Source organism: Diospyros lotus, chromosome 2 (genome assembly GCF_014633365.1).
Source record: "Diospyros lotus cultivar Yz01 chromosome 2, ASM1463336v1, whole genome shotgun sequence".
In the NCBI taxonomy this organism is placed as follows: Eukaryota; Viridiplantae; Streptophyta; class Magnoliopsida; order Ericales; family Ebenaceae; genus Diospyros; species Diospyros lotus.
This window is the reverse complement of record NC_068339.1, coordinates 45,255,027-45,268,683: the sequence shown is the minus strand read 5'-3', so window position 1 is coordinate 45,268,683 and position 13,657 is coordinate 45,255,027. Positions and strand designations below refer to the sequence as shown.

Genomic DNA, 13,657 nt, shown 5'->3' with positions numbered 1-13,657 from the left:
AAGGCTCACTACCCCTAAATCAAGCTCACCTCTTGGGAGAACCTGCTTGATCTACTGAAATAATTTCCTAGGGCTGCAGGGCTACTATAATTCTTGTGGACAAGAATGGTTTGAAAAGGGGGGAATTGCCATGACCCCAAGGGTAGAAAGGGAAATATCCAATAAATACCGTTGTTTCTGTTAGCTAGGGGGGTGTATGAGGCTTGGAAGTAGCTGGGACAGTTACAACAGACTAACTCATTCTATTAGAGGAAGGCTATATGTGTAACCAAGAGGAGGGAAAAGAGGATATTGAATAACAGAAGAATTTTTGTCTCTCTCTCCTCTCTCTCGTTCTTCTATCTCTCTCCTGTTCCTTTTCTATTCTGTTTGCAACTTCCATAATTGTCCAAGGCCAATTCTCGAGTCTTGACAATACTGACCAACATAAGATTGCAAAATACGAAAATATGAAAAAAATGATGTTTCTAAGTGATATTTCTACCAACCTAATAAATTAAAGCCACGAATAAAGTGCAAGCTGCATTCAGTTGGTTCAGATTCCCATACTACAATTACACATTTACATCAAGTAATCATAAGCCTCATGGTGTGCTTGTGTGAATGGGATTAGTCAGCAACAGTACAATTGCTACATTCAATGATATGGTATATGATCATCAGCTCCTGATGTGGAAAACAGAAAGAAATAAGAATATAATCCATCACTATAAACAATAATCCGGAAGTTTGCATGTCTGACCAATTCCTTATGGGGCTTTAACAAATAATGAATTAAAATTAAACCATTATGATTTGAAACAATAACTTATTCAGCTTGTTTGTGGTCAATTCTTCTGGGAGGCAGAAGAAAGCCCCGGCAATGATGACTCTCTTGCTGTTGACATTAAGGAAGTGAGGAAAATATCTCATCAGAACTTACATTCTCAGAGCGCCCTAAAATGCAGCTAACGAATAGTTAAGGAAGAAGCTTACGTACAGAAAATATAACTTCCTCATATCTGTTCGAAAATAAATTGTTAAAGAGACAGCAAGGTGCTATTGTTATAATTTATCAACATTCAAGATGCCAAAAAAGGGTTAGATACTGAAATTTAAAGAACTGGAGCAAATCCCTCTACATTATAATTTATTGTCCCTTTTTCATAGGTAAAAGACACAAAAACTTATTAAGAAGCTCGAGGAAAAGGAAAGACAATCATTTAAAGATATAAAAGTTACAATGTAATTTTTTTAACAAAATTAGAGTATCTTGTGATGACCATCTGCTTGAGCCAGCATTGATAGGGAACCCAAAACAACATGCCTTGGAAGTAAAGAAATGGATCGGAGATGCATACTGAAAGAGTGAAGTTGAAGTTGCGATTATCTTCACTCGATCTAATTTTTCTATAATCTTTAAACTTGTAAATAGCTCCTCAAACACCCAATCCAGAATTCAGATCAAAATCAACAGTTTATGAAAAAAGAAAAAAAAATCATTTACAGAACGCAACTAAAAGCATTCAATAAGACCCTTCCAAGCAGCAAACACATACAAAAAACCAAAAAACACACCGTACATATAGAGACAAGAGGGTAAAGCAGTGCTAAGGAACACAGCTTTAACCGAAACCCACATATTTATGACCCAGTAATCACTTAATTCAAACAATAATGGCTCAATCTCTAACAAGTAATCCAAATTAAGCTTCCTAAAACAACGATTTCAGTCAATATACCCAACATAAGAGGAAAAGTAAAAAATATCCCGAAAAGGCGGATAGAGAGAGAGAAATAGAGAGCTTGCCTCCTCTGCAGCGCCAAGGGAAGGAGCCGAAGGAAGGCGAAAAGCAGCTTCAACCGAGAAGAAGCGGTTCTCCACACACTCGCGAAACGCTCTTCCGTCACACCATCGCCGTAGCTTGGAGCGCCGAGAATGGAGGGATAATCAATAAGCCTTGCGTCTTTGTGAACATTTTTAAACCGCCTCCTTCTCAACTCTCCTAGTTATAATCTCCCTAAATCTTCTTACTTACAATTTTATTATTTTTATAATAACTAGTGGTAAACCAATGCCATACGGGAAGAATTTAATTTAAAAATAAAAAATTAAACTCATTATTTTAAATAATTCTAACAAAATTAATAATTATTTTTTTTTTCTTTTAATACTCATTTTTTTTTATCAAAATTTAAGTTTAATTAATTATTCGCTATTCAATATGCTAATGGAAAATACTCTTACTTCAATGTATCGCCATTCAATGTGCTAAAAAATAATTAATACATTAAGTAGGTCACTTAATAAAATATTTATAAATTTTTTTATTTATTATATTATATTTATTTATAAATAAATATTATAAAATTTATAATATATCCACTCAAAGAGTTCATTATTTTTTATTTATTATATTATAAATAAAAATTAAAATTCTTAAATGTGAGTAAAAATAAAATTTTCAATAATAATAAAACTTTAAAAATAAGAATTTTGATTTTTTCCATAGTCTTAAAAATGTGATACCTTAAATATTAATTAACATTAAAAAACTCTAACATTTGACAGCCTTAAATATTATTTTATGAATTTGTTAAGATATCACATTTTTAATATTATAATATAATTATTAAAATAAAATTAATAATTAATTAATCACTACCTTTGATTTAATGCAAGTTTTTTAGAGAAAAAATTCACCATTGATTGACATTTAACAAAATGCTATGCCTGACTCTATTTTAATATTATATATATATAATATATATATATAAATTAAAGATACAAAGATAAGATTTTAAATAAATATACAATCTTGTATGACTTAATTAATAGTTCAAGTTGTTTATTAATATTTCTCATAAAATCCATACAAATTTAATATAAATTTTATAGGCAAAAACAGCTTGGCAGATTTTTAGAAGGAAAAAAAATTTGCAAACTATTATGTTTTAATATAATACTAGTTCTTGACCGTGCAATGCACGGGATACAATATCCAACAAAAATATGTATAAAATAATAGTTCAAAATATGAAATGTACATTACAACAAATTTAACATGCTATATGAATTAGTGAATAAACAATAATTTTATTTCACTGTGATTAAAGTAAATTTTGGAAGACTTCTTTGTATACAACATTTGTAGTCGAAAGTTGTTTGTTAACCATCTTTATCACATATTAGCATTTTCAAACCAATGCATCTTGTGACTATTGATATTGTAATATACATTTGCCTATTTATCTGCTTGAAGAATTAATGTTTAAACCATCATTAACCATATTTATCTGTTGTTTAATGTGTATAACATATATTTTTTATTTTTAATTCTTAAATATTTATATGTTATATTCAATAAATTGAATAATTTATTTTTTGATGCTTTGGAATCTACTGTATTCAATAAATTTAATGAATTATTATTAAATAATTCACTTTTTGGTGCAATTGAACTTGTTTCATTCAATAAATTGAATGTAGGCAAATTCAATAATATTTATCTACTTGAAGGATTAACGTTGAAATTATCATTAACCATATTTATCTGTTGTTTAATGTGCCTAAAATATATTTTTTTATTTTTAAATTCCTAAATATTTATCTATTGTATTCAATAAATTAAATAATTTATTTTTTGATGCATTGAAACTGTTATATTCAATAAATTGAATAATTCAATTTTTGATGCATTGAATGTAAATATTTAATAGATTAATTGTAATTGGTGCAATTATCTATTAATATAATTATCATTAAATGGTCATATTTATCTTATAAACACCATTATGATAATCATTAAGAATTTATCTCCTATATTTATCTACTAGATAAAGAGTGATAATTATTGTTTAAATCTAATTCAAACTAATTTGATGGGGTTAGTTTGATTGATGATAGACTTTGGCTAGTCTATAAACATAGGGGTTTCTCTATTATTCTAAAATCGAAGGCAGAAAACAATTTGGGTCCCCAATCAAAGTAGATCTAAGGGCATACACCATCAGAGTGCAGTTTGCTAATTGGTTGGAAGCATCCAAACTCGAGTCTGCGATATTTTCTTTTACACAAATAATGGCTGAAGGTTAGTGCGTTTTTATTTAATTAATCTTACAGTTGGTATCAGAGCCTATTATGCCTCTGCCTTATTTGTTGTTAAAATCAAGTTGTACGATGATTGGGTTTTTGTTTTTTCTGTAAAAGTATTCTGGCACATTGCTGCTTGGTTGAAGTTGCAAGCAACCATGTATGAACATGGCAATTGATTATTGATAACAGGTTGCTTCCAATGCCTATAACTTTCATCACGTGGTTAATCTTGGTTTATCTTGATTGTTTTGTTCTTCCCAACCAACATGGAGCCATTATAATAATAGTTAATGGAGCCATGGGTGAAGCACTTGCAGGCATACTTATTCACGGACTCTGTGGGCGGCCATGTTTGCAACGTGAACCACAGGCAAAGTAGAGCAGTGACCGACTGGTTGTTGGCGGCCGTGTATGTTGCGGCCATTCGGATAGCCGGCCACCGTGAGTCGCTGCCATGACTGCTTTTTCATCACTGGCGGCCGCATGGGCGGCTCCTTCTTCCTGGGCAACTCATATGCTGCAGTTTGTGGATGGTTATGGCCTTAAGTTCTGTCATGACCGACGAAGCGAGCTACTTCTTGCGTGGGTTTACTGTGTATTGTGGCCCTCCACTGAAGGTTCACCATGGCATTTGGGTTGCTGCTTCTTCCCCTCTGATCGGCAACCATAGTGGCCGCCATTAAGTAGATCGGAGATGGGTGGCGATAGCAGTGGCCGGCGAAGAAGAAGAGCAGAAGAGGGAGTTCGGCGATGGTGGTTTCAGCCATTAAGGCATTGGCGGCGGCGACTAGGGTGTAAAAACCCTAGCTGCTTTTGGGGAAGGAGATGCCCAACCCATTAAGTGCTGGGTCGGGTCGGGCAGGTCGTCTGGGCATTTTTTTTGGGTTTGACCCAAAACCAGATCTGCATTGGTAGATCTGGCAGCCACGCACCTTAGAGGCGCATGCGGCCACGCGTCACCCTAGGCAGCCACCTAGCTTTTGGAATGGGTCCCAAGTTTTGGGGGTCCCCAATTCCATTGGCAGTGTCCGTTTCCCCTAAAGACGCCTCGAAAATCATGTTTGGATTAAATTCACATAAGGGCAAGAGTGGGATTTATTTATTGTTTATAAAACTTTAATTAATTCAACCATTCTTATGCATGCCTATGTGAATTAGTTACTATTTGGTTTATTAATTCTCACGATAATATTTATGCATAATCAATGATATTATGTATGCATGAAATTAAATGTACAAGCATGATTTATTATTAAAAAAAATATATTATTTATGCATAATTATTAGTGGTATGTATGCATAAATTGATGACTTGCTCATGCTTGATTTATTGTTTATGCATAATTATTGATATTATGTGTACATAAATTAGTTGTTTGATTGTGATTAAATCAATTGGCATTATGTATACATAAATTAATTGTTTAATTATGCATGATTTATTAAATCAATCAAAATGTCATGTGATTAATATGACTTTGATTAATTGAAGATTAGCCACAGCATCTTTAATTGATTAAAATTATATATTGAGTTTCAAAAATCACATTAAGTTCAATGACATTAATTGTGATTAATCATATTAAATATAATAAATTTTATCCCACAAGAATTTTTGTTGTATTTGAAGTGATTAACTAGGATGTGATAATAAATTATTTTCTTAATTTGTCCACAGGAATTAAGAAAAGGAATATAATTTATCAGTCACATCATAAAGTTTATATTATGAATCAATTAAATGTAGTAGCTTAGCCCACAGGCAGTTGTTATATGTTAGTGATTCATAATTGTTGCATGCTTTACATTGGTAAAACATGACATTAAGATATATTAGTCTCACATTGAGTTACATGAGTATGATTATATGTTTATTTTTGCAGTTGCTTTACCTGTGAATTTGTCTGATATGAAGTGTGACGTTCCTGATTTGAATAGTGATAACTATAAGGAGTGGAAGGACAGGATTCTTCTACAATTAGGGTGCATGGACTTTGACTATGCAATCCGAAAATCTGAACCACCTGCAGTCAATCCTACTAGCTCTAAGGCTCAGATTGCTGAGCATGAGAAATGGGAGCGATCTAATCGCCTCAGTATGATGTTCATTCGAACTAAGATTTCTGCTAGTATTCGTGGTTCAATTCCAGAATGCAAAACAGTCAATGAGTTACTGAAGGCTATTGATGAACAGTTTGAGTCTTCAGATAAAGCACTTGCTAGCACCCTAATGACGAAGTTATCATCAATGAGGCTCACCGGTATTAAAGGTGTGCGCGAGCACATCATGAAGATGAGAGACATTGCAGCTCAACTGAAATCCCTGGAGGTTACGATGTCAGATTCTTTTCTTATGCATTTCATTTTGAATTCTCTCCCACAGCAGTATGGTCCCTTTAAAATTTCTTATAACACACATAAAAATAAATGGTCTATTAATGAATTATTGACCATGTGTGTTCAAGAAGAAGGGAGGCTGATTATGGAAATGAGAGAGAGTGCATATATGGCCACTCAAGGAAAGAATAAGTTTACTCAAGCAAGGCATAAAGGAAAAGGTAAAATACCCATCTAGCCTAAAGTAAAGAAGGAATCCAAGTGCTTCTTTTGCAAAAAGAAAGGACACCTGAAGAAGGATTGCCTCAAATTTAAGGCATGGCTTGAGAATAAAGGTAATCTAACCTCACTTGTATGTTATGAATCTAATATGATTGATGTTTGTCATAACACATGGTGGATTGATTCTGGTTCTACAATCCATGTTGCAAATACCTTGCAGGGTTTTCTAAACCAGAGGAAACCAGTGGGAAGTGAACAAAGCATCTATTTAGGCAACAAGATGCGTTCACATGTGGAGGCAATTGGGACATGCAGGCTGATTTTACATTCTGGCTTTATTTTAGATTTAGAAAAGACTTTTTATATTCCTAGTTTCTCTAGGAATTTAATTTCAGTTTCTAGACTTGTACCGTTTGGATATTCCTTTAATTTTATGAAAAACTCATTTGATTTGTTTTATAAATCTGAGCTTGTTGGGAATGGTACATTGTCTGATGGTCTTTTCAAAATTAATTTACAAAACAATGCCTCTTATAATGTATTGCATGCCCAAAACAATGCAGGTATTAAAAGATGTGTAATGAATGAGAATTCCTCTATGTTGTGGCATAGGAGATTGGGACACATCTCCATTGAGAGACTTAGAAGATTAGTAAATGATGGAGTACTAAATGCTCTTGATTTTACTGATTTTCATATTTGTGTAGACTGCATAAAGGGAAAGCAGACTAATAAGTCAAAGAAAGGTGCCAAGAGGAGTACAAAAATATTAGAGATCATACATACGGATATTTGTAGTCCAGATATGGACGCGTATGGTCAGAAATACTTCATCTCATTTATTGACGACTATTCACGATATATGTATCTCTACTTGCTTCATAATAAGAACGAAGCATTAGATGCCTTTAAGGTTTTCAAGGCAGAAGTAGAGAAGTAGTGTGATAAACACATTAAGATCGTGAGGTTAGATAGAGGTGGGGAGTATTATGGAAGATACACTGAGGATGGACAGGCACCTGGTCCGTTTGCTAAGTTTCTCGAGGAAAATGGGATTGTGGCCCAATACATTATGCCAGGGTCTCCGGACCAGAATGGCGTAGCTGAAAGGAGAAACCGAACATTATTGGACATGGTGAGGAATATGCTTAGAGCTCCAAGCTTCCTAAATCCTTGTGGACTGATGCTCTTAAAACGGCAGCGTATATATTAAACAGGGTTCCAACCAAGGCTGTCCTTAAGACGCCATTTGAGTTATTTAAAGGTTGGAAATCGAGTTTGCGACATATACGCACTTGGGGATATCCGTTTGAAGTAAGAGTTTACAATCCACAAGAAAGGAAACTAGACCCAAGAACTGTAAGTGGGTATTTCATTGGATATGCAAAAAAATCCAAGGGATATAGATTCTATTGTCCATCTCACATCATTAGGATTGCGGAATCAAGAAATGCAAAATTTCTTGAGAATGACTTGATTAGTAGGAGTAATCAATCTCAGAATTTGGATACTTCTGAGAAAGATTATTCAGATATTTTAACTCCCTTATCAAGTGAAAGACTGACTGAAGTTCATAGTACCCCTCAAGATCAAATGGGTGTTATACAACCAGTCTTTGATATTCCACAAGTTGCTGATAGCAATCTAGAAGATCTAGTTGTGCAAGATACTCCTCAGGAGGATATTGACACAACATTAAGAAAATCAACTAGAATAAAGAAATCAGCCATACCTAATGACTATGTTGTGTATCTTCAAGAGTCTGACTATAACATTGGAGCTGAAAATGATCCTGAAACGTTTTCACAAGCCATGAGTTGTAATGAATCCAAATTATGGTATGATGCTATGAAAGATGAGATGAATTCCATGGCAACTAATAGAGTCTGGGATCTTGTCGAGTTGCCTAATGGGGCTAGGGCCATCGGCTGTAAATGGGTCTTTAAGACTAAGAAAGACTCATTAAGCAACATTGAAAGATATAAGGCAAGACTCGTTGCTAAAGGATTCACTCAAAGAGAGGGAATCGATTACACGGAGACATTTTCTCCTGTATCCAAGAAAGATTCTTTTCATATTATAATGGCATTAGTAGCACATTTTGATTTGGAATTGCATCAAATGGATGTGAAAATTGCATTCCTTAATGGAGAACTAGAGGAAGAGGTTTATATGAAACAACCAGAAGGATTCTCCTCTAGTGATGGTGAGCACTTGGTATGCAAGCTTAAGAAATCCATATATGGATTGAAACAAGCCTCCCGACAATGGTACTTAAAATTTCATGATATTATCTCTTCATTTGGTTTTGTAGAGAATGTCATGGATCAGTGTATATACCAGAAGGTTAGTGGGAGCAAAATATGTTTCCTTGTCTTATATGTGGATGATATCCTACTTGCAACCAATAATAAGGGTTTGCTACATGAGGTGAAACAATTTCTCTCTAAATACTTTGATATGAAAGATATGGGTGAGGCATCTTATGTCATTGGCATAAAGATCCATAGGGAAAGATCTAGAGGCATTTTGGGACTGTCTCAAGAGACCTATATCAACAAAGTGTTAGAGAGATTTCGGATGAAAGATTGTGCACCGAGTGTAGCACCCATTGTGAAGGGCGACAAGTTCAATTTGGATCAATGCCCGAAAAATGAACTTGAAAAGGGACAAATGCACAACATTCCATATGCTTCAGCTGTTGGAAGCCTAATGTATGCTCAGGTTTGCACAAGACCTGACATAGCATTTGCAGTGGGAATGTTGGGAAGATATCAGAGTAATCCAGGTTTGGACCACTTGAGGGCTGCTAAAAAGGTTATGAGGTACCTTCAAGGGACTAAAGACTACATGCTCATGTATAGACGGACTGATCATTTGGAGGTGGAAGGTTACTCGGATTCAGACTTTGCTGGTTGAGTTGATTCTCGAAAATCAACATCTGGTTACATTTTTATGTTAGCCGGCGGAGCCGTGTCTTGGAAGAGTGCCAAACAGAGCTTAGTTGCTACATCCACTATGGAAGCTGAGTTCGTTGCTTGTTTTGAGGCTACATCGCACGGTGTATGGTTGAAGAGTTTCGTTTCAGGGCTTAGAATTGTTGATTCTATATCCAGGCCACTTAAGTTATATTGTGACAATTCAGCTGCTATTTTCTTGGCTAAAAATCACAAGAGTGGTAGTCGAAACAAACATATCGACATAAAGTATTTAGCTATAAGGGAACGAGTTAAGGAAAATAAAGTGGTCATAGAACACATTAGCACTGAATTGATGATAGCTGATCCTTTAACTAAAGGCATGCAAATTAAGGGATTTAAGGATCACGTAGAACGAATGGGAATTGGTCTCATGATATGATTTAGTTGTTTGAACAACTATTGATGTAATGAAACTCTTATTTAGTTGTTTGTTGATTTCTCATTTTGAGTGTACACATTTATGTTTGATAATAACAAACTGTTTTGGACCTGAATAAACATAGGGTTTATTCATAAAGTTGTATTATCACATTGGGCTAGTGGGAAATGAATCAGATACATTTTGATACATGGAAGATAATACTCGATTATAGAGGACCTATCGTCATGATTCACGTGTTTAATTTCTTTCCTAAGCATGAGGAGATATGGATATAAGGTGTTTTCTTTAGTCAGATAAATGTACGGACCAAGTGGGAGAATGTAACTATTTAATAGATTAATTGTAATTGGTGCAATTATCTATTAATATAATTATCATTAAATGGTCCTATTTATCTTATAAACACCATTCTGATAATCATTAAGAATTTATCTCCTATATTTATCTACTAGATAAAGAGTGATAAGTATTGTTTAAATCTAATTCAAACTAATTTGATGGGGTTAGTTTGATTGATGATAGACTTTGGCTAGTCTATAAACAGAGGGGTTTCTCTATTATTCTAAAATCGAAGGCAGAAAACAATTTGGGTCCCCAATCAAAGCAGATCTAAGGGCATACACCATCAGAGTGCAGTTTGCTAATTGGTTGGAAGCATCCAAACTCGAGTCTGCGGTATTTTCTTTTACACAAATAATGGCTGGAGGTTAGTGCGTTTTTATTTAATTAATCTTATATTGGAACATGTTGTATTCAATAAATTTAATAAATCATTATTGAATAATTCATTTTTTGTTGCAATTGAACATGTTATATTCAATAAATTGAATGTAGGCACATTCGATAATATTTATCTATTTGAAGAATTAACGTTGAAGCTATCATTAACCATATTTATCTCATGTTTAATGTGTATAAGATTTATTTTTTTTATTTCTAGATATTTATTTGTTGTATTCAATAAATTGAATAATTTATTTTTTGATGCATTGAAACTATTGTATACAATAAATTAAATTAAATAATTCATTTTTTGGTGTATTAGAATCTGTTGTATTCAATAAATTGAATAAATAATTATTGAATAATTCATTTTTTGATACATTGGAACATGTTGTATTCAATAAATTGAATAAATTATTATTGAATAATTCATTTTTTAGTGCATTGAAACTTGATGTATTTAATAAATTGAATGTAGACATATTCGGTAATATTTATCTGCTTGAAAAATTAATATTTAAACCATTAATAACCATATTTATCTGTTGTTTAATGTGTTTAAGATATATTTGTTTATTCCTAAATATTTGTCTGTTGTATTTAATAAATTGAATAATTTATTTTTTAATGCATTGAAATTGTTGTATTCAATAAATTTGATAATTTATTTTTTGGTGAATTGGAATATACTTATTCAATAAATTGAACAAATTATTATTGAATATATATATTTTTTTGTGTATTGGAACCTGTTGTATTCAATAAATTGAATGTAGACAGAGTAATAGTTTGGGAAAAAAAAATAAATTAGTATGGTCAACTTATTAAGTCTTTGTTTTCCTAGTTTTAATTGATAGTTGTATATTCGGTTATATTTATTTGTTTAAAGAATTAACATTAAAACCATCATTAATCATGTTTATCTGTTGTTTAATGTGTCTAAGATATATATTTTTTATTTTTTAATTCCTAGTTATTTATCTTTTGTATTCAATAAATTGAATAATTTATTTTTAATGTATTAAAACTGTTATATTCAATAAATTAAATAATTTATTCTTTGGTGCATTGGAACCTGGTGTATTCAATAAATTGAATAACTCATTTTTTGGTGCATTGGAACCTGCTATATTTAATAAATTGAATGTTGAGTTTTGGAAAAAAAAAAATTAGCAAAGTTAACTTATTAAGTCTCCGTCTTCATTTGTTTTAATTAATAGTTGTACATTCAGTAATATTTATTTATTTGAAAAATTAACATTGAAACTATCATTAACCACATTTACCAAACTGAATAAATTTCAAAAGCTTTTTGTCATTGTGTCAAAGATACATTTTGTTATTCCTAAATATTTATATGCTATATTTAATAAATTGAATAATTTATTTTTTTGGTGCATTAAAACTTGTTGTATTCAATAAATTGAATGTAGGCAGAATAATAGCTTGGAAAAAAAAATTAGCACAGTTTAAGCGAGAAACTGTATTAACAATGACTATCTTACTTTATATATATAAAGATATTATATATTATTATATTATATAATAATAAATAATTTATCGTGACTTAATTAATACTGTAAGTGTCTATTCATAAATTGATTATTTTTTTCTCGATTTCTTCTCTCTCCCTCCATTCTCAACTTTACACCCACCATTTTTCCATAATCTCCCTCTCATAGACTTAAGACTCCATCTTTCCTTCGCGAGATGGTCTAACGTAGTTTTTTTTTAATGATCATTTATTTGTTAAAAAAATTACAATAATCAACAAAGAGGGAGTCCCATCTTTAATGGCAGTGATCTACTTTATGTTTAAAATTAGGATAAAATTATTAGTAAAAATAGCCTAAAAAGTGATATATTTCTTATACATAGAGATTTTTCTTTGTGCGGACGAATGAAATTATAATTAAAGGCGTAATAAGTGATGAAATGTTTTGAAAAGTTAAAAATAAGTATAAATTTGAAAATTTTTAAATAGATCAATCTTTTGAACTATCGTTGAATTCATGGATAAACAAGAGATACTGAGACAAATTGAAACATCTTAAAAGTCAGAGAAAAAAAAAAGAAACATAAGTGATTCTTGTAATAACAGTGAATGATACGAGAGCAGTATAAATCGTGAAAATAAAGTTATGACATTTTTTTAAATGTTTTGTCACTAAATTTATCAACATTTATAAAAATATCGTTATTCCATAATAAATATTAAAATTATTCACGATATTTACAAGTATTAAAAAAGTTGATAACACCAACATTTTTCCTCATATTAAAAATAATTTTATCTAGTATAAAATAAAAGAATATAATTGATATAAACCCACATAATAAAAATCTAACAAAACTACCTAAATACCGGTTTATTCTCTTCATTCATATTTTTCTATCTTTTATCTCCCTGATTTATGGGAAAAATATAATTAAAAGAAAATATTTAGGTAGTTTTGTAGTTAAAATATATTTATGTAATTTAAAATTGGAATTTCAATATATTTAGGAAATAATTATGTACTCCAAAGGTCTCTGACTCTCCTCCCGTGCCAGTAGTAATGGACTCTCCAAGCAAATGATCAAAAGCACTGTATATTTGGAGCAGAAGGGTAACTGTTGTTAGAAAGTAGATGATGATGATGATGATGATGATGATGATGAAGAAGAAAGAGACAGGAGCAAGTAATTGATTTTTGGGAACTTCTGTGGTTTCTAAGGGTAGTCTGTGGTGTCCAAGGGTAGTCCAGACTATTTTGTACAATGTGAATTATGTATTTATAGAACACAAAAACTTGATGAATAACAAAAGAAAATAATTTTATAAGATACTGTAAGTGATCCACTATACACATTTAAAAGTTTGAAATAGCACAAGGTTATAAGCTCGATTTTGCATCCATACAAAAATGTGCAATCGAGTGTATTTATACGAGAGAC

The 13,657-nt window shown here is 31.8% G+C and overlaps 2 protein-coding genes across 2 annotated transcripts in view; one reads left to right on the top strand and one right to left on the bottom strand.

Moving 5' to 3' along the window:
• The window catches only part of LOC127794513 (60S ribosomal protein L18a-like protein), a 29,326-nt gene extending 27,401 nt beyond the window's left edge, over positions 1–1,925 (bottom strand). Inside the window, exon 1 of the mRNA XM_052325673.1 lies at positions 1,790–1,925. The gene's annotated coding sequence lies outside the window, so the exon portion shown is untranslated. The remainder of the gene's footprint in view (positions 1–1,789) is intronic.
• Positions 1,926–3,945: 2,020 nt separating this feature from the next.
• On the top strand, positions 3,946–7,062 carry LOC127795424 (uncharacterized). The gene is made up of 3 exons (XM_052327081.1): positions 3,946–4,070; positions 5,959–6,747; positions 6,855–7,062. The coding sequence occupies exons 1-2, from the start codon at positions 4,061–4,063 to the stop codon at positions 6,648–6,650; spliced, it is 702 nt and encodes a 233-aa protein (XP_052183041.1). The 5' UTR covers positions 3,946–4,060; the 3' UTR covers positions 6,651–6,747; positions 6,855–7,062.
• The last annotated feature ends 6,595 nt before the right edge of the window (positions 7,063–13,657 follow it).